The sequence below is a fragment of the Poecilia reticulata genome, linkage group LG3, assembly GCF_000633615.1.
Source record: "Poecilia reticulata strain Guanapo linkage group LG3, Guppy_female_1.0+MT, whole genome shotgun sequence".
Classification (NCBI taxonomy): Eukaryota; Metazoa; Chordata; class Actinopteri; order Cyprinodontiformes; family Poeciliidae; genus Poecilia; species Poecilia reticulata.
The window spans coordinates 2,359,127-2,386,319 of record NC_024333.1 but is presented as its reverse complement, the minus strand read 5'-3'; the positions used below and the strand labels follow the sequence as shown (position 1 = coordinate 2,386,319).

The 27,193-nt window shown below is 37.6% G+C and overlaps 1 protein-coding gene across 1 annotated transcript in view; it reads left to right on the top strand.

Moving 5' to 3' along the window:
• The window catches only part of LOC103462246 (neural-cadherin), a 357,031-nt gene that overhangs the window by 136,302 nt on the left and 193,536 nt on the right, over positions 1–27,193 (top strand). Inside the window, exons 6-8 of the mRNA XM_008404906.2 lie at positions 3,091–3,202; positions 12,141–12,390; positions 26,720–26,862. Coding sequence (XP_008403128.1) covers positions 3,091–3,202; positions 12,141–12,390; positions 26,720–26,862 — 505 coding nt within the window. The remainder of the gene's footprint in view (positions 1–3,090; positions 3,203–12,140; positions 12,391–26,719; positions 26,863–27,193) is intronic.

Genomic DNA, 27,193 nt, shown 5'->3' with positions numbered 1-27,193 from the left:
TGTTTTAATTATCTGAATACATTTAATTAAGTATGTGATTTCGCTTTCTGTGCTTGAAATAAGAAATTTTTACTTATATAAAATAAGTTCTAGACTTGAAGTTTGATTGGTAAATATTGATATTCTAGATTCTAGCACATATTTACTCATAATAAGTAATATTTTCTTAACATTAAGCTTTTATATCTTACTGAGATAATTAAGTACAAAAACACTTAAAATAAGAAAAATATTCTAACATAAATCCCTCTTGGTGAGAAAAATTATCTTGACAGAAAGAAAACAAGAAAAATCTCCTTAATTTAAGATATTTAATCTTACTAAGATTTCAGTTTTTGCAGTGCAGGTCAAGTGGGTTTTATCCAGCTCAGCTTATTAAACTGATCAATATTTATGAACAAGTGAGAATTTATTTTAGAGAAAATGAAAAAAGTAAAGAGCAAATACAAACAAAAAAAACATGCTAAGCAGCTATTGCAATACAAACAGGGTACAAACAGGTACAAGCAATCAGAATTTCTTACATCTTGAAATAAAGGTGTGGAAGCAACATTTGTCTTTGGTGTTTAGCAACACTTTCAGTCAGTCCTAGTAGTGTACTTTTATAATGCTGTGTTGCTGATCAAATTCATATCTCTGGTACATCTCACCTCACCCATCTATCTTTATTCGTAAAATTACCTGGATGATTTAGTTTGCACATGAATTCTGACTGTACATTAAGCAGTTTATTCATTAGCTTTTAGTAAAGAAATAAAAAAAAAAAGATAAGTTTGGCAGTTCCAACTGACCTAAAAGAGAAAACAATGATATTACTTCAATGTCAGTGAGAAAAAAAACTTTATTATGTAGTTTTAAAATATCTGGTTTTAACTCTCCATCTGAGTGACATTTGCTCAGCTCCATGGCTTAGTTTTAATCATCAAACTCAATGAAACACGTGGGTTTGTTTTTAAGGAAATAATCACGTAAGCACATGGATGTGTATCTCTGCATCCCTTTCACTACTTATATGCTCCCCACCCACGTGCACACACGCACGCACGCACGCACACACACACACACACACACCCCCACACACACACACACCTCAGCAGATTGACAGTGACATGCACATGCACACCAATCACCTCAGGGAGCTGACATGGTCACAATTTATTTCCTTTCCGTCTGTTGCTTTGAAGCTGATCTTTGCTGAAGGATTAACTGATATTACAGAATTTCATCTTACCTACCCAGACCTAATACCAGCTGTACTTTCAAAACACTCACGGCGTGCGTACAGTATGTGTGTGTCAAAGTGCTCGGTCATACTTTGGTGTGTTTATGAGGAAGAAAAGACAATGGTTAGGGGTCACCGAAGCTTTCTGCCAGCTCCAGTCTCTACTGTCTGCTCCTGTATACTCTGGGCAAGCAGTCAACATCTGCTGGAGTAGCCTTTGTTGGCCTTCATGTCCCTAATGAACAGAGCGACATTACAGTGTGTCAGCACAGCACAGTCTCTTCCACATTATAAAGTCATCTTTACACATGTGTCTTTTGTTAGCTCGAGGCTTCAGAGGAACTGTACTGACCTACTGAAGTACAGCAGATCCCTCCCTGAGGAGGAGGAGGAGGAGGAGGAGGAGGAGGAGGAGGAGGCTCCCGTTTTGGTTATGGATAGGGTTAATTTAGATTATTTCAAAAACTCTGGATGTAAAAAAAACAAAACAATTTTGCAGAGGTAATTCCCGACTGGAAAATGTCCTAATGCTGTAATAATGTGACCTTTAATATGTGAGATTGCCCAGGCAGGTATGGGTATGCAGTAGCAGAATATTATTTCAAAATATAGAGTATTGTTGTCCTCAGTTTAAATATTTCTAATAGGATCAGTAGTTGCATTTTCATTACAAATGTGCACAAAATGTTTTCAATATTCCACTAATGAGAAATGATGAGAAAACAACTTTCTATTTGGAAAGGCAAATAGAAGTTTCTAACATGTAGTCACAGAAATCTAACAAGAAGGTTCGGCTTATACATCCTAATTTCATCTATCACTACTGTGCAGATGTCATTTTTATCTAATAATAATAATAGTTTTCAACTGTAATATTCAAATTGCTGATCACAGGTAGGCTAAAAGTCACTCTACTTGTCTGGTGTTGGAACCAGATTTGGTCCAGGACATGTAGCTACAGCAGCCATTCCTCACTTTAAAAACATTTTTATATAACAAACCAGCCTGCATAAAGCACACAGCACAGCATGAGTAAGACTATTTCAGATCATATTGGGGACTCATTGTAGAAAATCCCATATTAATTTGTGCCTTTTTCAATGTAAGGTGATTCACGGAGCCCACTTGTCCAAATCCATGTCAGCCAGGATTTGGCAGGGATGAGAACGTTGTAATCCATAAATTGTTGATCTGTCCTGGTTTAGCAAAACTTCCTGAAAGGAGGTATGACACACCCTGAATGAGGTCACTGACCTGAAATTCACCCTGTGTCTTTTGCTTGCTCCCTTGGATATGATGGGTTAGGAAGGTGAACATACTGCCTTTTCACATGCTGGTATGCTGTTCTATGCCTAGAAGTAAAGGCTGCCTGTCCACCAAGATTCAACAGCTTTCATGCCTTGCCTCAGTTTTTACACTCTTCTATTCAGGATCAAAGTTCTAGTGGACTTCTACCTAGTTTAGGTTCATTTTCTGCTATTTTTTTCCCCAGAAAGTGCAATTAGAAATTCTAAATATAATGTAAAATAAATAATAAAGCATGGTGTTACTCGTGGCAGAAAACATAGAATTACACTGAGTAGATCTGCCTTATTGATTGGGCACATTGTCACTGGTACCCAATCTACAATTTTTTTTCCCAATATCGAGACTGATACAGATATTATCATATCGGTACATGTAAATATTGTTCAAAGTAAACTTTTAATATAAACATAAAAAACCCAACTAAATATACCAATTAAACTAGTAACTTGAAAAGTCTTCCTCCTGATGTTATGTGCTGTTTTTGTTTTTGTGAAAGTAGAAATGGTTAACATATATTTTTACCATAACTGGACCTAAGATCTTATTTTTTTCTTTGCCAGGTGCGAGTTGTCATCGTTGATGAGAATGACTGCGTTCCAGAATTTCTGCAGTCGATTTACAGCAAAGACGGCGTTCCGGAGACGGTCACAACGGCAACCTCTTTGTTGCAAGGTGAGACTTTCAGAAAGACCTAAAACCCATAAAACCCATTCTCTCTCCCATCACTGATTGCACTCCCTGTTTCAGTTCTCTGCACATTTAACACAGTTTATGTGCAGCTCTTGTACATATTTCCTGCTACGTTTTTTCCCCTCACAATAAAGTTGTTGGTGCCTTAAGGAACACCTATATGAAGTGCAAATATCTATTCAGATCTAAACTTTAATCTGATGCTAATCCGTGGGAGATAGTGGTTCTGGGAATTTATTTACATTTCTTTCCACAGGGCATGAAAGTGTTAGGGAATATGTCTAAATGTTGTCAAAATTGTTTGTTAGTGTATAAACGATGCCTGGACTAAACACTGTCAAAAAGTGAAAGACTAGTTGACATCTAAAATAGAGTCTTACAAATTTAACAGACACTTATATTTAGGTGGGCTTGGAATAAATAATTGAGCGGTGCCAGAGTTGGGGATTAAACCTGTCATCTCTGAATTAAAAATGCCACTAGCTATTCAGCTTGAAGAGCAAAAAGTTTAGCATTAAAGTGTAAAATAAAGAGCAGGCGTTTGACAACAGAATATCCGCATTATGAAAACATTATTCCTTGTTTCTCCTTTTCACATGGAAATATTCCTGACAAATGTGAGGCCCGTGGCAGACAGGTTATATTCTGAAATAGGAAGGATGTTTTTTGTGCAGAGTCTGAGAGTGTTTCTGTCTGTGGCTCTGCCAATATTCTGCTGGATCTGTTCAACTGCGGCTTTAGATCTTTGTGGGTATAGTTGCTAAAAGCTAAATCCGGGGCAGTTTTTCTTGCAGTAGAACCACTTTTTAAGGTCTTAAGGGTAGAGCGATTATCATAAATCTAACCTGTAAGACCTAGAAATGTGCCACTTAAAACGGATGAAGGTAAATGTCATGATAACGAATTTTGCTGAAAATAAATTGTCCCAGAAATTATTGTGATGCACGGTAATATTGTTGTTTTGAATCCATTTTCAACTGGCATAATAATGCAAGCACACTCTCTCAAAAATCAATAACCTTTAAGTTTCAAATAACATTTAACATGGAATTGGGAGACATTTTAAATATCCATAACAAATAAACCAAACAAAACAAAAAAAGCAACAACATAAACTATAAATAAAATGATTTATGAAGTCTCTAAACTAAATTGCCCTTCAAAACATATTAATCATAGGCTCAGACTGGGTAAACAGGAACAATGTGAATGTGCTGCTGCTGCTGTGCTGAAAAACCTGTTGGTTTTTCAGCACAGCAGCAGAAAAAACATTTGCAGCATCTTCAATTACATTACAAGGCATCATCACTTAAAAGATTAAGCAGACTACACAAACATGCAAATGAAAATTATTGTGCTCATTTTAATTTATCATGCAATTAATTGATTTATTTGTTATTGGGACAGGCTTAGTTACTGTGCGAGAACCTTAAGTTCCAACTTTTATTTGGGATCAGTCCATGTAAGATTAAATTTGTGGATATGGAGTTTTGTCCAATGTTTGGACGTGGATGCTTTTGTTACTTGCTGTTATGATATGTCATACTTTGTGATATTATACAACTTAAAATGGACTTTAAAAAAACCTCTTAGTTTTATGGAGCAATATTTTGTTGTTGGTAGATAGTAAATAAATGAAGATATGCGGGTGCAGTTACATAGGCTAAATAGGGGCTAAAATCAAACAAATATTTGGGTTTACATCATGGTTTCACAAATAAACCTAATGAGTCACATCCTGTGTTTTTATTAAAATTCATAGCACAGGAGTGTTTAATATTAAGTGGAATGATGGGTTGTGAATATTCTAAGAAGTTTGATCTGTTAGCTAACATTAAAAAACAAAAACAACAAAAAATGCTGCTATTGTGTTATGAGAGTATTTTTGCAGTTTATCTAAACTAGAGGAAATAGAGATCTAATTAACAGTAAAATTGGAATTTCTGATTTTGATGAAGTTTTGGCAAGTGACACTTCACCATGCACTCTAGTTCTGAATACTGCATGTTCACTGGGATCACTGTTTTTTTTTTTTTTTACTTAACACTTCAGTAAATACTTTTTTTTTTTTTGCTTTGTGAGAGGTTTATAGATAATTATTAGTAAAATTAACCAAAAGTATTGCAGTGTCAACATTTTCAGTTTCAAGCATCTAGCATGTTAAGGTGAGTGTGCTTTTGTCAATGCATAGTGGATGACTAAGCAATGTTATTACTGGCTCGGTGCTGGGTTTTTGTGTGGCAGTGGCATTGACTACATGCTGCAATGCTGCAAATAAAGAAGTCTGATCTGTAGAAAAGGGAGCTGGAAATCATTGTATATCTAAACATAAATTTGCACAACGTCCTAAATGCTGATTGTTTCCTACTGCCGTCATCTTGATTTTTTTGTTCGTTTGTCTATTCTCAGCATAATAAACGGAATATTGGTCGCTTGGACTTCAAAAAGCATCTAGCTTTATTTATATGAGTTTAGCAAATGGATGTACCAAAATCTGCTCCAGTAAAAAAAAAAAAAAAAAAAATCCCTGAATGTTTGCTGTCCTATTCACTATGACCTTCAATTAACGTGAAAAACATGGTTGATAAAAGACGAGTCCTTTGTGTTGTACCTTTCACTTTTAAACTGTATCTGTTTTGAAAGGCTTTGAAAATTTCTTTGCAAGATTATTTTCTTTTAGAAATGTTTTAAAACTCTAACTTTGAGCTGGAAAACCAACTTTGTGCATTTTTTTATTTTTATTCTTTTGTAGTCAAGGTTCAAACTAAAATATTTTGTGGCCCTCAAGCAGCCGCTGGGCCACCCTTTGGACACCCTTCCCCAAAGGGTCACAAAGGAAATATAGAGACCAAAAATATGGGATGTAAAGGCTGATGGTTGTGTAACAGTTCTGAATAAAATCTTTTTTTTTTATTAAATTGCAAACAGTCTTTAAATAAGCTAATACCATTGACTACATGCTGCAGTGGTCAAGCAGTGGCATTTTCTGACATGTCTAAAAAAATTATGGCCAAAACTGATGAAAGTAATCAAGATATTCTTATCTACTTTTACAAAACATTGCAGCATTTTTGTTTATTTTGTTGTTGTTGTTGTTTACCAAGCATTTCCCTTTCACCTGGACAACTTAAAAACGTCACACATTTTTTAAATTAAATGTGTGTTTAATTTACACACATTTCTCTAATTAACACACATTTTCTCTAACACACATTATTAATTTCTCTAGTAATGAAAGTGTAGCTGAATGACAACATTGTGAATAAAGAATAATTAATGACAATAAAGCAAATTTCTGCAGCCTATGGTTGACTATAATGACAGTTTGGACCCCTCACTGGAAATGCTCATTATACTTGACTACAGGCTGAAACTCTGAGTGTTGGACTCATGTCAGCTGTTTTTACATCTGCTTTTGCTCAAAGGTATTATCATCACCCTCTTCAGCGTCATCATCTTCATACTTTAATCAGGCCATTACATAAAAGTAAGGCCGTTTGGGTGAGTTTGCAGTGGTTTTGTTGGTTTGTTTTCTTGACATTTAATCCTTCTATTTAAAATATCTAAGAGTTTTCTCTAAAATCTTTTTTTTTTCATGCTGTATTGTCAAGGAATTTTAGGAGTGGATAATAGCAAAACAATAATTGCTGAAATATGAATAAAACTCAGGGCTGTGCTTTTGATATTGCGTAAATAAACCCTTTTTTATTCCACTTCACTAACTTCCAGCAAAAGGCTATATTTGTCCCCAGTTGAGTGCAGTGACTTAATAAACTCTTCACCCACTTCAAAGGAGGCCATGGTCCAGAACTTCTTAAGACTTAAAGGTGAAATGTTGTTAGTTTGTAGGATCTGCATGTATAAAATAGTCCTTAGGTGTAACATAATGGTGTGTGAGTGAGGGAGTAAATTGGTGGATGGGTTTGTGAGATGTGTGATGTAGGAGGCGCAGTTTGGTGCCATCAACAGGGGCACAGAGGAGGAGAGAGATTCCCCCCCTCCTGTGCTCCTGTGCACACACACGTGAATACTGGTTTGGGAGAGGATGATGTGCAAACAGGAAGAAAGCAAATGTGAAAGCAGTATGGTTAGACTTTAATTGTTGAAATAAGTACATTTGAATATATTTTTTTTTACAGTTTGAAAGTTTTAATATTTTAAGAAAATCTCCATTTAATACAATTAGATTTGTTCTATTCTGATCCTACGTCTAAAACTGAACAGCCCAACACTGAGCAACCTCAATCCAGTGAACCCTCAAATGTATGTGGATTTATGGATATTTCTGCGTAACATGACCCCAAATTATTCACAGAAAATCCGTCAGTTTGTGGGTTTTTGCCTGGAACATATCTAAAATATGAGATAAAACGACTTTGGAAGCTGAAATATGTAGGTTCAATGCTACACTATTGGCTGCAGTTCGCAAAGCATCCAGTATTCCTGTTAATTTTCCCTTTCACAGATTGGCTGAAACCACAAGAGCAGAAATAATAAGATCACAGATTTTCACTTCCACTACATCACTAAGACAGTTTCCACTGCGCGCATGAATTCAAATTAAGATATATTTGGTGTTTGAAGTCTTAATATTTATAGTTATCAATGTTCGTTGAGGGACTTTTCAAGTATTTGTGGATTTTAAAATATGTATCTATAGTTTGGTGTCTGTCAAAATGCAACAGAGGGTTAAACAATTTTTTTCTAAGTATTTCATTTTCCATAACTGCTATGGCTCCCATGCTTTATGAAACATTTCATCCTATTTGATGATTGATATGATTGTTGCCAAGTTCTACGAGCAAATAAGGCAATTAGTTCAGTTTCTGTCCATTTGTGAAACTTGGAAATTACAGCGTCTGCAGTGCGCCACAACAAAGGAAAAATAACACAGAAAAACAGGCGAGAAAACAACTTAAAAATCACTGATGTACTGCTTTTTTCTCGCGCTCTCTGTGTTGACTTTGTTCCACACTCAGATCCGCTGCTGTGGCAACCAACTAACAGCAGCTAAACTAGCCGAAAGAGCTGAGATACTTTCAGGTGTTTCACCAACATCAACAACAAAAAGCTAAAATTCCCCCACAAAACAGAACATTTACTCCATTACGCATTTAATGTTTTTGGGCTTGATGTTTATTGTTTGATCATTAGTAAGTGGCCGGTGGTTAGCTGACTTAAACACCTGCTCTACAGGTGATCTGTCAGAATGTAGGTGTTTAGATCACCTTATTTTAGTGCTACCTGAACTAAAACTCACCGACCTACACAGGTGCATGTTAAGGCTCTTAGAGTCAAGCTAGCAGAACTAACCTCCTACTTATTATGATAGTCATGATATTCCTGACTCAGTGCACAGGAACGGAGCATGTGTGTAACCCCAGAGTCACATGATGTCTGATCCAGTATGTCCCAAACCTTCAGAGATCACGTTGCTTCAGATGTTTCACAATCAACATGCTTGATTTAAGTTTGTAGAACTTATTGTAATGTGTTGGACTGATCTTTATTTTTAAATCAAGTGTGATGGAGCGTGAAGTCTCTTTACATCATGTAGGACAGTTCACCCCAAGGACCAAGGCTGGGAACCAGTGAGAGGCGTTCACTGTTGTGGCTCATCAGTGCATAGTGGCCTCCAGGCTCCTTTATAGTGATTTAACTCAACAATCCGGATGCAAGATTCCAAAAGGTTTTCTGATAAATGTTCAAACAGTGCTCTGAGGAGTAGAAATCTGTACTTAGTAAATTAAATATTGACTCGTGTGCCATGTGGCTGGCTGCTGCATGCAGTTAGACTCAGGGCAGACACTACTATTACCGTTCATTTTTCACCTATCAATGCATGAGAGGTAGTTCATCACTTACCAGCAGAATAGCTGCTGCATTTCAGCTGCACTTCACAAACCTGTCAGTCATTTTAAGCAAGCGGACACTGCAGAGTAAACACACAAATGCGTTTTGTCCAACTCCTAACTCGGACTTTAGTTTTAATTTCTCACATTAGAGAAAACGCGTGAAGAAGACACCGACATTTCCGGCTTGACTTGGTATCCTAAGTTTAAACTGTGCATCCCAATGTTTCTTCTTAGTGAGATTCATCGTTGGTGATATGAAGATGAGATATAACGCAAATGCAGGCTCAAGTGTTTGCATACCTTATTCTTCTAACCGTTTTCTCTCTGTTCCTTTGGCAAATTTAAAACTCATCTTTTATGTCATAAGGAAACCGACTAAATGATGTATTTTAAAACGTGATCTCTCACAGGCTGGCTCGGACTTTTCTCCCAATGATTTAATATTTTCTATTTCAATACACAACCTCTGTCAGTTATGTATGTTTAAGAAATAGTACTATTTTCATACATTAGGACATGAGACAAGGTAACAACTTATTTGACTCCTTTTTTAAAGACGTGGTTCTTCACAAAACATTTTTTTGAAAATTGAAAAGGCATTCATTTGAAATACGTTGCAAGTTTTCAAAAAAATTTAAGGTGTGTTTTTTTTTTTTTTAAGAGTACTGATGGAGGGAAAAAATCATCATACATCAATCATCTAATTTTCAGTGTGATATGAATGATTCTCCTCACACCTTAAACGATCAGTTTATAAGACATTCAAAAGGAGTCTGTACATTTGTCAGTGCAAAACTACATCTTGCATCAAAGAATGCATTTATTACGATTCAACCTAATCCACATTTACAGGTCGTACCTGGCAAGAAACATTCCCAACACACTCACAACCAGCAAAAAAATAAAGTTAATCTAATTCTTACAACAATAAAGAAACCTTTGTGCACTGATTATTCAACCATTCCAAGCTCCAAGAACTGTAAGACTTTTTCAAATATTTTTCAGATCATTTCCTCAACTCTTTGTGGGATTTTGGACGGGGAAGGGGAGAAAGAAGGAAAAGGAGTATCTTGTACATTCAGGGACCTTGGATCTCACTTTATAAACAGTCCCACCTGGGTGGCAGAAGGCTTTAGTCTCTCCTGTCCAGGGATCACACACTGGCAGCATGCTGCAGAATTACAGCGTCACTAAGGCAGAGACGTGTACACTATGAGAAAATATCTCTAACTTACAGTATAGTACCAGCAACTATTGCTGTTGGAATTTTACCGTATAAAAATGATAAAATTCTGACAACCACAGGTGCCGATATTTTATTGTAAATTTGAGAGTTTTTTTTTTTTTTTTTTTTTTTACAGTATAGGTATTTGTTCTTTCAGTCGGCCCTGAAAGAACACGGTGGACTGTTCTCGACCCTGGATTGTCTCACAGATCTTCAACCACAGCTCTCTCTTCCAGTAACAGTTGTTTTGTGGCAAATTCCCCTTAATATCAGCATAGAAAACCCAGCCTCTCTCTTTCATCAGGACGGCCAGGATAAAGAAAACAAGTCTTGTAAATGAAGAGGCATTCTCTCCTCACAACATTAAGGGGCCAGGGATGGCCCCGTCCCACGGATTGCACTTCCTTGTGAAAGTCAAGGGTCCTAGAATCACTGAGTGACCCTCGCTAGTGAGTGTTCCGGAACATCAGTTAGAACAGGAACTAATCAAAAATGTCACTCCTCTGTCAGTTCACCTTGTTCTCTCTTTCTTTCATTGACTTCCATTCTTTTTTCATTTATTTCTATAGCCTAACCCCTAAACCTAACCTAAGCATTACCAGTACATATCTAAACCTAAACCTAACCCGAACTCGGTTCATGCCTCAATACTAGACCAAACCCCTAACCCAAAAACAGCAGCTCTTCTTATTGGAAGTTTGTAGGTATGTTTTAAGAAAATGGTTCTTCTTCTGTATCAAACCTAAGGTTACACACACTCCTACTCCTCTCTTTTATAGTGACTTTATCGCAGTTGATTGATGGATGGAGAAATTAAAAACGAAGGCCACACTCTGCAAAAGTTTTAATTATTGTTCACATTCCTGTAAAACGAAGAGAAAAAAAATCAATTGATGCAGTCTGCACAAAATAAGACAAAATAATGGATTATAACAAATGAGGTGAATAAACGGCAACCTCAAAAACCTCCCTTTTATAAACTGTAAAAATTAGTTTTGCCTGCTTTTGTTCAATTAACTACCCTCAAACTATTGAATTGATGCTGTTTAAAATCCCCTAAGGCTTCATGGCAATGAAGAATTCCACTTTGTTAGCTGTTGTTTCTTCGTTATGTGTGAGTGCTCGCACATGTATTATTCATATATGTGTGTACGTGCGTGTGTGTGCGTGTGTGTGTGTGTGTGTGGGTGTGTACATTGTTTGTACGGGCACATGAGCTAAATGCAATGTAAGGTGAATTGGAGAATTGAGCTTTTGATGGGGAAATGTTCTTGTTAGTGTAAAAATATGCTTATTCAAATCCCTGGTGGAATTTTCTGTTTTAGCAAGGCAATCAATTTGCGGACAAGCGGGTCCGGGCTCCATGGATTCCCAATGTGAGCAGCACGGGCAGAAATGTTGCAAAATGACAGTGTTTTCAATGCTTGCTGTGCAAATAACACTTTGTACTATTCTAGAAAGTAGAAGCATAACTTCTTTTCTATCATTAGCATGCTTGCGTAATACACTGTAGATTTCCTTGATTTTTTTTCTGTTTTTTTCAGCATCATCATGTCGAAAACCAAAAGAACTGTAAAAAAGACCAAAACAAGGAAATCAACCCAATTATTTGATTTCCAGGGTTTTTTCTACCACAGCTCATGTCATTCAGTTCAGCTTGCTGTTCAAAGTCTTTTACTTTTTCTTTAATCACCTCTATTCTGTGAATTTAGGATAGAGGAAGTGCAGTCTGAGGAACTGCAATCTGTGGGACATTTGTAATGATGAAACAGTTTAGTTGAGCTCTAACTGTGATGTTTTTTCATTCTCTAACTCCTTCTTCCTGTTCCCCATCTCTTAGTGTCCGCCAACGACTGCGACTCCGGACCGAATGCCGACCTGACCTATTACACCCTGAGTCCAGATTTTATCATTTCCCCTCACGGGACCATCTTCCCAGGGGGACCTCTGGACTACGAGAGACCCAATCACCTGTACGAGTTTGTCGTCATGGCAATTGACAAGGGAGAGGTCCCCCGGACGGGAACGACGACGGTACGAATTAGAATGGCCAACGTGAACGACGAGGCACCTGAGTTTTCCCAACATATGTGAGTAAGAGCTGAGATAAACACTTACAGTCGGTGGTGATGAGACTTACAGTTAGCAGTAGAAATATGGTTGATTAAAATTCTGAATTTCATATGAAGGTTGTTAGATTTGATAATAGTCTTATTAAATGTATTTCTTCATGGAAAAACTGAGTCAGGTTGGCTTGGCTGCCTTACATGCACCAACCTTCTATGTTCTGTCCACTATGTTTTTCAAGGAACGAGATCAGGACTTTGTGAAGGCTGTTCTGAAACACTGACTTTGTTGTCGTTAAGCTACGTTTTTATTCGCACCCAAACTGAAAAGTCTTTGTCTATGTCTTGAGACATTGTTTCAGTGTTTCCATAAAATGTTACTTCTTTACTACACCATATATTCAGGAAGAGTAGCAGAACGTGATGCTAACACCAGAGACTTTATAATTGGAGTGGAGTTCTGATGCTTACAAAAGCTTTTCTTGATTTTTCTACAAATGTAAGGATAGTGATTATGGAAAAACAGATCTTTAGATCTGTGGGTATTTTAGAACTGTGATGTGCTTTTCCGTTGCTTGTTTGAGTGGCCTTCCAGTCCATGACACTCTGAACGTGGGCTGAGTGTCAGGGACTCTGATCCTTTAGCCACCACCGAGGTTTTAGTTAGAATATTTCTTATATCTACAGGTCAGATTATAACCAGGCCTGGCTTTGACTTGTGAAATTCAGCTCTGTTTTCTAAAAAAAAAAGAAAAAAAAATGGAGTTCAGTCATAACTCAGAAGGGGCGATTACAGTTTCCCGAATGAATTCATTAATTGAAGACATTTTATCAGTTTTTCTTTATCCAATTTTAACATTTAATTGATGTTCAGAAATATTTAACAGCAGAATAAATCTGTAAAGGAGAAAATATTTTTAACACTAAATACATTGCAGAGCTTCAGAAGATCAGAACTAGCAACTCTCCTAATGAGCTGCTAAATGCTGCTAAATGTTTTGTTTTTAATTCGAATATCAAATAAATCTTTTAAAAGTAAAACAATAGTCAACATTGTTATAATTTAAAACAACTAAAACGTTTGGTTTTATAAATGAGAAAATTATTGACTCTTGAAATCCTTGGAAATGCTTGAATTTCTTTTGGGTGTTTTCAAGGTAGAGATTGAATTCTATATAAAGTCATAGATTAAAAGTGCTTGATATTCAGACAGCGCCGTTTTATGATAAGGTGCAATATGTTTGATTAAAAACCTACATTTTGAAAATGTGATTTACGGGTGAAAACAGATATTTTATATGCCTAATAAGACACAGACACATTTACTTCTCACTGTCGGCAGTTAAATCAGAAAAACTTGTTTTATGTCAGTTAGAATTACCAAAATTATTTCTTTTTGCTAAATGCCATTTTTAACATTTGACTTTTAACTGTAATTTTCTTTTTATATTGTGTTAAAGAATTTAATTTGAGCAGGAATGTCATGTACCTTAATACAATTTATTTATGTAGTTCAAATTAAATTAATTTAATGGCTCAATGACTTTTTGATCTGTTTAATCGAAATAAAGGTTGTCTCATATTTTGTGTGATATAAACATTTTTTTGAAATTGGGGATTGTTTTGTTAAATTAGTAATTTTGTTTTTAGACCAATCAGGTGTATAATTTTTTATTTTACTACCATATTTTCCGCACTATAAGGCGCACCGGATTATAAGGCGCACCTTCAATGAATGGCCTATTTTAAAACTTTATTCATATATAAGGTGCAGCGCATTATAAGGCGCATAGAATAGACGCTACAGTTAGGGTTTCCACCTGTCCCATATTGAATCTATACGGGACACAAATATGGATATGTAATAACAAAGAAGTGGTCCCGGGTACCTTATATAGTAGTCTGCCCCAGTCATTGTTTCACTCACGGTGTTGGTGTTGCGATATTGTGCCCAACTGCTTTCTGGGTAACACAGACCAACCGACACGCTGCAGCCACAGTCTCTGTCTCTCTTCCCCTGACCCCCCCCCCCCCCGGCTTTAAATGTATAGGGGCTGGTCCCTTGGTAACTCTAGTCTAGTCGAAGCACCCTGGATGAACATCTAAAGCCACTTTGTTGACATAAAAAATGTCAACAAAACAGTCAGACTCGGGTCGGCGAGGAGAGCCTTCCGCGACTGGGCCGGGGCGTGGCCGGATGATGGTCACCCTTCTCGGTTCGCGCACAGCATGTTCATGGAGAACATGGTGCTAAAGTGACCTGCAGACGACCTGATTATCAGGTCGGTAGGTAGATAGGTCAGTCAGACTTTATTAACAAACCAGCGTTCTGACAACTATCCCAGCATGCAGCGCGCGCTTCTTCTTCTACGGGCGAAAATGAAGTCAGTGGCTGCTTACCGTAGTTGCTAGACCTGTTGTGGCTCAATATTGGTCCATATATAAGGCGCATCGGATTATAAGGCGCACTGTCGGCTATTGAGGAAATCGAAGGTTTTTAGGTGCGCCTTATAGTGCGGAAAATACGGTATTTTAATCTACCTTATCACTTCTGTACAATATAGAATACTACCTCCATATATTATTAATTATGGTAATATGTAACAGAGAATTGTTCATTTGTATTGTTTTTATCTCCAAAGTGTGATGTTGAAAAAGTTTGCAAACTTTCCTTTAAAATGTTTGAAAAGTGCTTCAGTATTAAGTTTATGAACCCGGAACATCCCAGCAGAAAGAGCTTGGTAGTCCTGCATATTCAGCTTGGAACTTTGCAGCTGCTTCCAAATTCAGCGTAGCAGCTTCTGTTAACGCCCCCCTCAGACCCCCGTCACTCCCCGGCCCCTCTTGCTGCTGTGGTGCTTGCATCTTTTAATTGGTTGATTTTCTGGCAGAGAGCTGGGCAGATTGGTGAGGCAGGGTCAATCAACCATGCCCACTAGCACCCTCAGGAGGTCCTGAGCCCAAACGTTATGTGCATGGAAGTGCATTCTGTAATTGAGGGAGTCCAAGGGAAATACGGTCTGGATATGGAAAAGTGGTGTCGTTTGTAAAGTGCATCTGATATGAATGTGAGAAGGTGTGTGTGTGTGTGTGTGGGGGGGTGTGCGTGTGCGTGCGTGGGCGTGTGTGTGCATACGTTTGAGTGTGTTCAAGCAGGAAGGTATTGATTTAATGACAGTGACAACAGAATAATCAGTTTTTCCCTTCCTGACCCTCAGTCTTCTGGCACAACTGACCCAGAAATACTATTTGACAATACACACACACGCACACACACACACACACGCACACACACGCACACACACGCACACACACACGCACACACTCACACACACACGCACACACACACCAATTTACACTTATTCAGGGAGCCTCACACGTGCTTTCTTCTTTATGTTCATTTAAATGCATCCATGATGCCATGATGCCTTTGATGAACTCTTCCTCAGGCTCGGGACAATGGCTATGATGAAAAGACAGGAAATTAGAGCAAAAGATAGAAGGCTCATTAAATATGTCATTATCCAGGCAGAAAATGTGGCCTGTTGTTATCGATCTGTGGAGTTGGAAGCGTTCAGTAATGAGTACCCATGTGTGTGCGAGAATGCGCGTGTGTGTGTGTTTTGCCAGGTCAAGAGGGAAGCTTGTCTAAGCAATCAAGTTTTTCTGCATTATTTTTTTTTCTCCTGCTTTTTAATTGTTTACGACTCAGATCTTTGTTGTTGATTATTGTATTTTAGCTAAGGGTTGATATTGTCAAAAAGAGTATCACAATATTGCATTTTTTTCTGACACTTAACTGTTGATGATCTAAAAAAAATTCAATAATTACCAAACTAGTTATTGTAAATTACCTAATGTACCCCTTTTCTCTCTGCAATATTTACTGTTGCCTCTTAAATATACTCAAGAAAAAGCAGTAAAGATAATTATGTTAAAAAGAAATGCTCACAATTTTAGGAGTAAGTACATATATTCATATAAATTTCTATTTGAAGCATTGGGATTCTATTTCAGGCTAGGATAGTTTTGCCGATAGACTAAGTTCCTTTAGCACAACTTGAACACAGCATTAGTCTTTTTCAGCATTCAGTCAGATTGCTATTCTGTAACTTAAAGAGCTTTTGGTTTGGAACTGAGCAGAAAGGAGAAAGGATGTTTTGCAGCTTTATGAACTTTAGTCCCTTTGCCATTTGTTTATGCCATTAAAATATCATTTGAGTTATTTATATAACCTATTGAACACCTTTACAAATGCCTTCTATCTGAGATAATAACATATACTTAAGGTTAAAAACTGTCTGTGGCCGACTGTTTGCTTTGACACTCCCTGGACAAATCGCCTCGCTATAGAGAGAAGTCCATGTGCTCAGGCCAAACTTGTCATCCTGAGTACAAAAGCAGTCTTTTCTTTCATTTTCTTCAGTTTTCTGAGGTTGTGGCTTAGATCCTGATTTCACAGTAGACGGCTTACAGAGAAAATTGCTCTCTCCATGACAGATCTAAAGAAGACAGGCAACATCTGCAACAATCCTCATGTCATCCCAAGTTTGATCTGGACCACTTTTTCTTGGACTCGATATTCGTCCTCACAGCCTGCATGCCCATGTGGTGTCTGCACTGAAATATTGGCTATCGACTGTACTGATTGACCAACTGAATATGTGTAGTGCTGGACTGTCATGAGTCGAGTTTATTCGTATTGCATATTTGAGCAACAAAGCAGTTCAAAATGCTTCACATCATAAAAACGTCATACAGTAAGCAATTATGAAACAAATTTTGTCAAAAGCCCTCATCAAAATCATAAAGAATATTCACCATCAAATATGCATCAAATATGTCGATCAGTGTTTCAGTTATTAAGAATCAAAGGCAGGTTGTAAAATGAACTGTGTTTCGGCTGTTTTGCAGTTTTCTGGACTTCTTGTTTCTTTTAGCACCTAGCTCTAATTAGGCCATCTGTTGTTAGCCAGTGTTACATTATCTTTTCCCTGACTGTGCCTGAGTTCTACATAAAATTCCAGAAATAATACGAATACCTGAGAATTCCAAGTTGCAGCTGTCCTTGAAGAAAAACTTAGATAAAAATATGAAATATTATTTTAGAAAACTTTGCATCCTGAGGTAACAACTTTTACTTGTCAGTAATATTACCCTTTGTTGTATATAAAATGTTGTGTTCTTGGTTGTACTGTACATTCTGTTTTTCATTTACTCAGAAAAAGTTTGTAAGTCTGCAGTTGCACAAAGAGAGACAACTGAAGCAGATAATTGTGCACTGAAGGTATTTTTCTGTCAGGGTACTTCATCTGGCCCTGTGACAGACTGGCGACCTGTCCAGGGTGACCCCGCCTCTCGCCCGGAACGTTAGCTGGAGATAGTCACCAGCAACCCTCCTGACCCCACGAAGGGACAAGGGTGTAAGAAAATGGATGGATGGATGGATGGATGGATGGATGGATGGATGGATGGATGGATGGATGGATGGATGGATGGATGGATGGATGGATGGATGGTACTTCATCTGTACTTCAAGTTTGGCTTTAGCACTTTTTATATTAAAAGTTCTTTTGACTGATTGTGAATGAATACTCTATGATGGCTTCCAGATGGTCCGATAAATATTATTTGAATTAATTATAAATGACATAAGTGACATCATGTGTTTCAGTTTCAAGCACCGTGCATGACGAGGTGGGAGAGTGTCTGTATAGGATAGTGTGAGATGAAGTAATGTTCGTTTAGTATCAATTCTGTGATGCTTCAGCTGCAGTTGTGTTGATGATGTACAGATTTTGAATCTTCCACTGAAAAAAAGACACTCATGTTGAAGATGTACCGGGGGAGGGGGGTGGTTACAATCCAAACCTTTTCTGTCAGGAAACTGAGGGCTTCATGAGGCAATAGCAACAGAGTATCGTCCCAGCTATTTTGTTTTTTAAACCTACATTTTAAACTTTTGGTAAACACAAGAATAAGACAAAAGTTTTTTATTGTTGCTTGTATTGCTGCTTTTCATCATATTTTAACACAACCTTGCTCAAGCTGGGATCTTTCTTTCTATTCCAACTAGGAAACATTTTATCTGCTGTTGCAGCAATTTTTACGACATATTTCTTTTTACGCGGTATCAATGCTTAATATGACTGCCCACTTGGGTTATTCATCCTATGATAAAAAGCATCTGGTTTTGCATGCCAATCACCTCTGTGGATCTCCTACAGCAGGACGTGTAAGCAAACAATCAAAAAGAGGCACCTGAGAAATCAACAAGGAGTGCGCTCACGTCCTTCTGCGCAATAGTGCAAGAAACATGAAGAATATTGATGAGAGCTTTGTGGGTTTCATGCAACTGCTGCATGGTGCACAGTTGAGCTGGACGTGGTGGGAAAAGCTGTTTGTGCAGTAACACGGGCTAACTATGGCTAAAACAGCAGCATTTTATTACTGCTCACAGGCTCATATTAGAATTTATGTATGTAATTGTTTGCAGCCTTCTGGGTGTAAAAAAGCTAATAATGCTACACTATTGTTGTTGTTCCATAATTGTTTTTACCAGCTTTAGAAAGTCAGATTTTGTGTTTTTAATTAAATGTGTCCCTTCCGAGGTACAGAGCATGCAGCATTAATGAAACGACTCTCCAAGAAAGTGTATGTAGCATAGAACATGAGAAACTAGTTGTTTTTTTTAAAGTCCATAAAAACCAATCCCACAAGTCTAATTACTGGTTAATATCGGAAATATGAATGTCATTGTTTACTTATCAATGTATTTCAGTTTCAGTGGCCTTACACATAGAGTTAGCAACATGGTGAAGCTTACAATGGCTGGAAAAGAGAAGTAACTCCATAATACTGTCCCTCCTGAATTTCCAAATTTTTTGTTTGTGATTTTCTTTTGAATTTTTTCTTTTTTTCTTTTTTGCATTTTTTTTGGTGCTACTTCAGACATTTTGCAAGAATTTTTTTCTATACTTCATTTCTCATCAAACCCCTTTTGAGATGTACTTATTGAAGAAAACATGAGAGAGAAAAGCAAACAAAACTGACACAAAAAGGTATTTAGCTCGATTGTTGTTACTGACTATGTGAATGACCATGGACTATAACTTCGCATCAAGTGAAGCTGAGGCACCAGCGTGATAGAAGCAACTAATACAGGTGGGAGTTGGCAGTCACTTTGACCCAATGTTTTTGACCATTTTTTGCAGAAAATTTGTAGTAAATACACAATTACTCATTTGCACGAAAAAATGCAGGGACTTGTTGATTTTGCGTGAATTTCTGCGATAATGGAGTTGTGAAAAACTGGCCACTGAAACTGTAACTTGTTACACAAGTTACACAACTTTTAAAGTTCGTCTTAAAACCCATTTATTTTACTTGGCTTTTAACTCCTGCGGGATCTAGTTTTAGAGTGTATGTTTTTGTTTTTAAACTGTAAGAGTTTTTATTTTTTTTTATTATGCTGTGTTTTAATGTACAGCACTTTGTATCAGCTGTGGTTGTTTTAAAGTGCTTTATAAATAAAGTTGGTATGGTATGGTATGGTAAGTAAAGTCTTTGCAAATGCCATACAACATCATGTCATTTCAATGTCACATATTTGCTCTCAACAGTCTCATTTTCTCCATCTGATATCCATCAATCCTACATCAGTTCATCTGGCCTACCATCCAGCACTAATTATGCTTCACAGTTTTTCAGGTGTGTACAAAACAATTGTTGCAGTTTTTATTTTGTTGCTGTTGTTGGTTTTTTAGAGGTCAACCTAGAAGACTTTATATTATCGACCTGCTACAAAAACCAAGTGTTGTCCTGCTTACTGCCTTGAACTTGTAGCTGGACATTCTCCACCAAGTTTTCCAGTTGAAAGCTGAATTTTTCTTCAATCAATCACAAAGTCATGGCATGTCGTCTAGGTAATGATGAAGCATAGAAGCATCACACTAACTAACATCACCATTTTTTATTAATCTATAATGATCTTGTCCTGAAATGCTCCAAATGTACTCTGGTATTTTTTTTGCCTTGGAACTCTCCCATGGATGCCATTTTTTCCAGTTGCTTTCTTGATGTTCAGTCATGAACTCTGACCCTAACTGAGGCAAGTGAGACCTGCACAGGCATGTGATGATGTTATGGGTTGCGTTGTGAGCTCGGTGAGTCATCTCTGTGTCATTGGAATAATGTTTGTGAGTTTGTGAAATTTCATCACCGTTCTATGCCATTTTTCATTTATGGTTAATAAATTATTACTATTATTAATGTTATTATTGCTGCTATTCATAGTTCTAGTAAAAACTTTGCAATCTTTTCCAGACTGATGGATGTAAGTCACTTTTTTTTTCCTTTCTTCTTTTTATGTTGTATTAGTGGGATTTGTTTTATTCTACATTTCAGGCAGTGATAAAGCATGAGTGTACCAGCTGATGTTAAGAAAGAAAATGTAGTTAATTCCAGCTAAATTCAGATTTTACAGGGGGATGGATTTTTTTACACAGTGGGCCAGCTTTATTGAGCAGTGCAGAAAAAAAACAAGCGAAATGCGTTTTTACTTTTGTTGTTTTTTATGTGAGTGTACACAGTAACTGATCCAGAGTGGTAGGCGGTTTCCCTCTTTTAACACAGATCTATATATTGTGTGTTCAGAGGAATATATTAAATTTAAAATAGATAATTTTTCTGATGCTTCTCTTCATCTTTTCTTATATGTGATCTAAAGCTTATGATGTACAATCACTGACCATCCAGGCCCTGAATGTTTGAGAATATCTCTGATGTTTGTCTGAACAGTTTGATTGAACTTACAAAGAGGTTTGGTTGTAGTTTCATGCTTTGTATGCTTTGCTTTATGGTTTAAGCCCTAAGGCAAGCTAATCCCAGACCAGCTAATGTGGCTCTAGTGACTGTTGCAACTATGAGAGAACATCACATACTTCTTAAAGTTTTTTTTTTTTTTTTTACATAGCCTATATCATATTTCTTCTGATTATCCGCTTGAAGCTTCTGTACTAAATCACCTTTGCATCCACTTCTCGGATTTTCTTTTTTTTTTTTTTCTACATTCTGATGCCGATGTTAAGTCTAAGTAAAAACTCTGTCAGTTAAACTTGTGCATGCACCGCTAAGTGAGCTAATGGCCACACTTGAGCAAGATTGACAGCGATATGACCCTCCTCCTGGCTGCGGGGTATTTTTGTAGTTTGCACAAGGAAGCTGAAGAGCTTGGGGTTTTTTATAGATCTGTCTTATACTATGCTGTCACAACATAGTAACAGTTTTAACAAATATGTAAAGAAAACTATTTTTCTAAATTGTTAACTGCAGATTTAAGTTTTCAATCAAGAGGAAGGTTTTATTTTATGTAAATGTATGTACTTAAGAAATATATATATATAGTTGAAATCACACTTGTTGAGTGGTGATAACAATTTTGTTTGAATATAGACAGAAGAATATCACCTCTATAAAATATTTATAAAGAATATATTCTTTATAAAATATATTTATAAAATAATTAAACATTTCAATGAATGCAAATTTCACTATAGTGTTAACGTCTTGCTCCTGTTTCAAGTCTCTGTTTGCCTTATCTGCAGAAACAAAATGAACTTTCTAATTAAATCCTGAGACTAATTTCCACAGACATTACCTTCCAGGAAGCGTCTTTCTTCTTGTCTGAATGAAACGATGGAAACAAACTGAGGAAAAAGGCAGCGCAAAAATATTTCCAGCATAATTAGTTTGCTGGTCAATGTCCTGAGGAGATTTAATAGATAATGGCCTAATTAAATTCATAGATATTGAATTTTTTATTTGCTGTCAATTGAAAAGTTGGTATTTGAAAGATTTCAGTTCACTGTTTGTATGGAATCTGTGTATGGCAACTTTGACAGGGAAATTTTGCATGTTAGAATAGGATATCAGGTCATGCACTAAATGCTTCCATACATATTAATACTGAGTTGACAAATGGGTTAGATTGTTTGTTCCAAAGTAACAGCAATTCTTAGAAAAAGCTGTAATCATTTGATGGAAAACATGCCTATCAATCCATTCCCATTCTCTTTATATACAGTATTTGACTATTTTCACAATTTGTTAAAGAAAGTCATAATTAAAGAACATTTATATATATATCAAACATTTTCGTTAAAATGAATGAGTTAATTTTCTTTAGTTAAAGTTAAAAGTTTGAAAAAAATACTTCACAAAATCTATATTTGAAGCATTACTTTAGTAAAAGCTACTAAAGCTATCATTTTTTTCCTTCCATCCATCCGTCCATCCATTTTCTTCCGCGTCATCCGGGGTCAGGTCGCGGGGGCAGCAGCCGAGAGACATAGTCCCTCCCGTGTGTCCTGGGTCTTCCCCAAGGCCTCCTCCCGGTGGGACGTGCCCGGCACACCTCACCAGGGAGGCGTCCAGGAGGCATCCTTACCAGATGCCCGAGCCACCTCAACTGGCTCCTCTCGACGTGGAGGAGCAGCGGCTCTACTCTGAGTCCCTCCCGGATGACCAAGCTTCTCACCCTATCTCTAATGGAGAGCCCAGCCACCCTGCGGAGGAAACCCATTYCGGCCGCTTGTATCSGTGATCTTGTTCTTTCGGTCATGACCCAAAGCTCATGACCATAGATGAGGGTGGGAACGTAGATCGACCGGTAAATCGAGAACTTCGCTTTTTGACTCAGCTCTCTCTTCACCACGACGGACCGGTACAGCGCCCGTTTCACAGCAGACCAATCCACCTGTCGATGTCCCGCTCCCTTCTTCCCTCATTCGTGAACAAGATCCCCAGATACTTAAACTCCTCCATTTGAGGCAGGATGATCCCCCTGACCCGGAGAAGACACTCTACCCTTTTCCGGCTCAAGACCATGGCCTCGGATTTGGAGGCACTGAGCCTCATCCCGGCCGCTTCACACTCGGCCGCGAACCGCTCCATCGAGAGCTGCAGATCACGATCCGATGAAGCCAACAGGATCACATCATCCGCAAAAAGCAGAGATGCRATCCTAAGGCCACCAAAACGGATCCCCTCAACACCTTGGCTGTGCCTAGAAATTCTGTCACCTCTCTTCACCCGAGTGTCCAAGACATACGGCCGCAGCTCCGATGAAACGATGACAAAATCGATCATCGAACTGCGGCCTAGGGTGTCCTGGTGCCAAGTGCACATATGGACACCCTTATGCCTGAACATGGTGTTCGTGATGGACACTGACACCGATGAGCACAGAAGTCCAACAACAAAACACCACTTGAGTTCAGATCGGGGGGGCCATTCCTCCCAACCACACCCTTCCAGGTCTCACTGTCATTGCCCACGTGAGCGTTGAAGTCCCCCAGTAGAACAAGGGAGTCCCCAGGAGGGGCACTCTCCAGTATCCCCTCTAAGGACTCCAACAAGAAGGGTGGGTAATCTGAACTGCTGTTCGGCCCGTAAGAAAAGACAACAGTCAGAACCCGTCCCCCCACCTGTAGGCGGAGGGAGGCTACCCTCTCGTTCACCGGGGTAAACCCCAACGTACAGGGGCCAAGATGGGGGGCAACAAGTATACCCACTCCTGCCCGGCGCCTCTCACCGTGGGTAACTCCAGAGTGGAGGTACGTCCAGCCCCTCTCAAGGAGACTGGTTCCAGAACCTCCTTAACATTTTAAAATATTTTTCATCCAATTTTCCAATTTTGACCAATTGGTCCCAATTTTGTTTTATGCAGGTGTAAGGTAGTTTAGGCTCAAGGATCAGAGGTGAGCAGAAAATCAGGACCAGCCACCGCTTGAGTTTCTTCCAATTACTTTTTTTATTCAGTCTTTAATCGGACTTCCCTCTCAGCATCCAAAAGCTCACTGTTTTTATACAAAATTGGCACCACACCTGTGCTTGATTGGACASAGCCACCAAGGAACAGGTCAAAAACATTTAAACAGAGAAACACAAAAAACTACAAATCAATTTACAAACTCCTACATAATGAAGTTATCTGCAAAATAAATTACATAATACAAGATAACTCAAAAGGTTATTTTTAAAAGGAAAACAAACAAACAATACACAAAAGAAAAACCCTCTAATTGGTAGAACCCAATAAGGTAATCACTGACATCATCCAGCCATTTAACCAGGAAGTACTGGGCCGGCCTCTCCCATACTCCTGCAGATCTACAAGGACAAATGATGGTGAGTACAAAGAAAAGTAAATACACCTTGAAACAAATTCAACCCATAATCCAGAAATACTAACTTTAACCTAAACAGATAGATCTTGCAACATAATGCCAACACAAACAAACCCGGTATAGTAAGTGAAGCAAAATGGCAATGTTTGAATTAATTATTATAACCAAATATAAAAATAAGTGAATGAGACAGAATAAGGGACAAGTGGTGAACACAAACTGAATCATTTTGTCACAGCAGGAAAAAAAAAAACCTGACCCTATTTGACAGATGTAATTTTTGCTGAATTAATTATATTTTTTGAAATCTTTAAGTCTACTTCATATAAGCAATTTCTTTATTCTACAGAATAGAGAAATTGGCTGCTTTCCAGTTATTTTTGTGCAGTTCTCTATAGTTGTGTCTGGTTTGTAAGAATCTAAATTAACATCTTAAAATTAGGAGGTCATTTTATGACTCAAGTGGTGGTACTTGACTTAAATAGACCTTTATTAGGACACTCAAAGACACTTCACCATCTCGCAAAGCTGCTATATCGCACCATCGGTCTCAGTTTTGCCCAAAGATAAAACAACAGACATGGACAGAGCAGGAATTGAACCGGCAATCCACCGATTGCAGGGCAAATTCTTACCGTCTATGTTTTTGCATAGAGCCATATTGATTTGGAAAGCGTATACCATTACAACAAGTAAATGTTATGTTGGGCTAATTTGGCATGTGGCAAAAAAGAAAAAAATAACCTGAAAGGAGTTAGATAGTTTTTATAACATTGTAGGTATTGTGGTTTTCAGCAGGTACTAATCCTATATATTAGTTTAAGTGGCCAGTCTTTCTTTACATTGGTAAAAAAGAGGATTTTATTTATTGAATCTTGACCTTACAAGTCAAATATGCTGTGGTGTTGTGAGGATAAGCTTTTCCCAGAAAGCCTCCACCTCATGTCAACAAAGTAAAGAGGTCAACCTTTCAAGAAAAGCTTGGCTACCAAAGCATATAAAATCCCTCTGATCTATGTGCAAGGTCAGAAAGTTAAAAGCTGAGGTTCAAAGTGTTCTACTTCAAGATAAGGAGATTAAACAGAGGAGGAATTTTTGAAGCTACAGCTACAGTATGTATGGTTGATAAAATAGAAAATACATGTGAGACTATTTAATGCTCAAGAAATTCACATTATCTTGTTATTACAAAACTACTACTTCAAGCTGTTTAGGTACATGGAACACTGATGGAGGTTTATATATTATATTCCTGACTTATTATTGAATAAACTCATGTTATTTGTTTTTTTTTTTCAATCACTTTTCTTACACCACTTGTACATGTTTTTTAAGCAGTTCTGGTCTTCTTGTAACTGAAAAGGATCCACATGCCACCAGATATTTTGATCTTTCAATTATTTTTCTTTTTTGATGATGGTTATAAATTTACAGTAATTTTCCATAATTTACATCTAAACTACTCTGTAGAAATGTGATTACAAATCTCCAGTATATATTAACTGAGATTTGAATTTCCAACAGAGAGTAAAGTGTGTTTTCTGAAAAAAACAGACAATTGCGCATATTTTGTTTCTCCATGTCTTCTGGTCATGGTGGCGGTTTAGCTGTTGTCTGCAGATAAAGTTTCCCCAATGACCCATAATCCAACATTTTAAGATGGGCTGTTATCTCCTACTACTTTCTGCAGTAGTTTATTCTCCTCCAAGGTTTAATAAAAGCTTCTTCACTGACTTTTTGGAATTTTTGGCTGATGCTGTATTAAAATATGACCAGATTTTAATGGTGGAAGATTGTAAAACTCATATCTGCTCTCCCAAGGAGCCGTTGGTCAGTGATTTTCCTAATTTTGTGGATATTTTTTATGACTTTGTTCAGTCAGTTAGAATGTGAACACACATTGGACCTGGATTATCCTATGGCTTATATGTTGTTAATCTCTGAATTCCCAATTCAGAGCTGGTTGTTCATCCTCTGTTGAAGAAACCTGTGTTAGACTCAGGTATGGATTGATAAAAATTTGATTGCTGGCTTAACATCAATCATCAGGGATGTTGACATTTTCAATTTGAAAACAAACTCCTGTCTTTACAACAGTTTGCAGATGTGTCCCACATGGAGCGTAGGTAAAGTACTGACAGCGCTGTTTGCATGTATCTCATCAGATACCGGACATTTGTGTCAGAAGATGCGGGGCCCAACACACTTGTTGCCACGGTGCTGGCAAAGGACCCTGATGGGGATGGGATCACGTACAAAATCACCACAGGAAATGATGAGGGCAATTTTGTCATTGACAGCCAAAAAGGTAAGACTTCTCTATTATGCTTTAGTCACTTGACAAGGTCACAGTGTTCTCTGTGCTCACATGTTCATCACTCCAACACTGTAATACAGTGTTCATACTCTGTTTGTCAAATATTGATTTCTGATGTTGGAAGTCCTACTGCACTAGCATATTGTCACCTTCCTGGAATAATGACCAAAGTCGTTTTCTGCCAAAAGTGATTTTGCCCAAAAAGAAAGAAATTAAAAAAAGGAACTTCTGGCACAAAATGACTTAGGCCAATATTTTAGGAAGGGGAAGCTTTCCAGCTTTGAGCTTAATATATTGTGTAATAGACAATGAATGTATATCA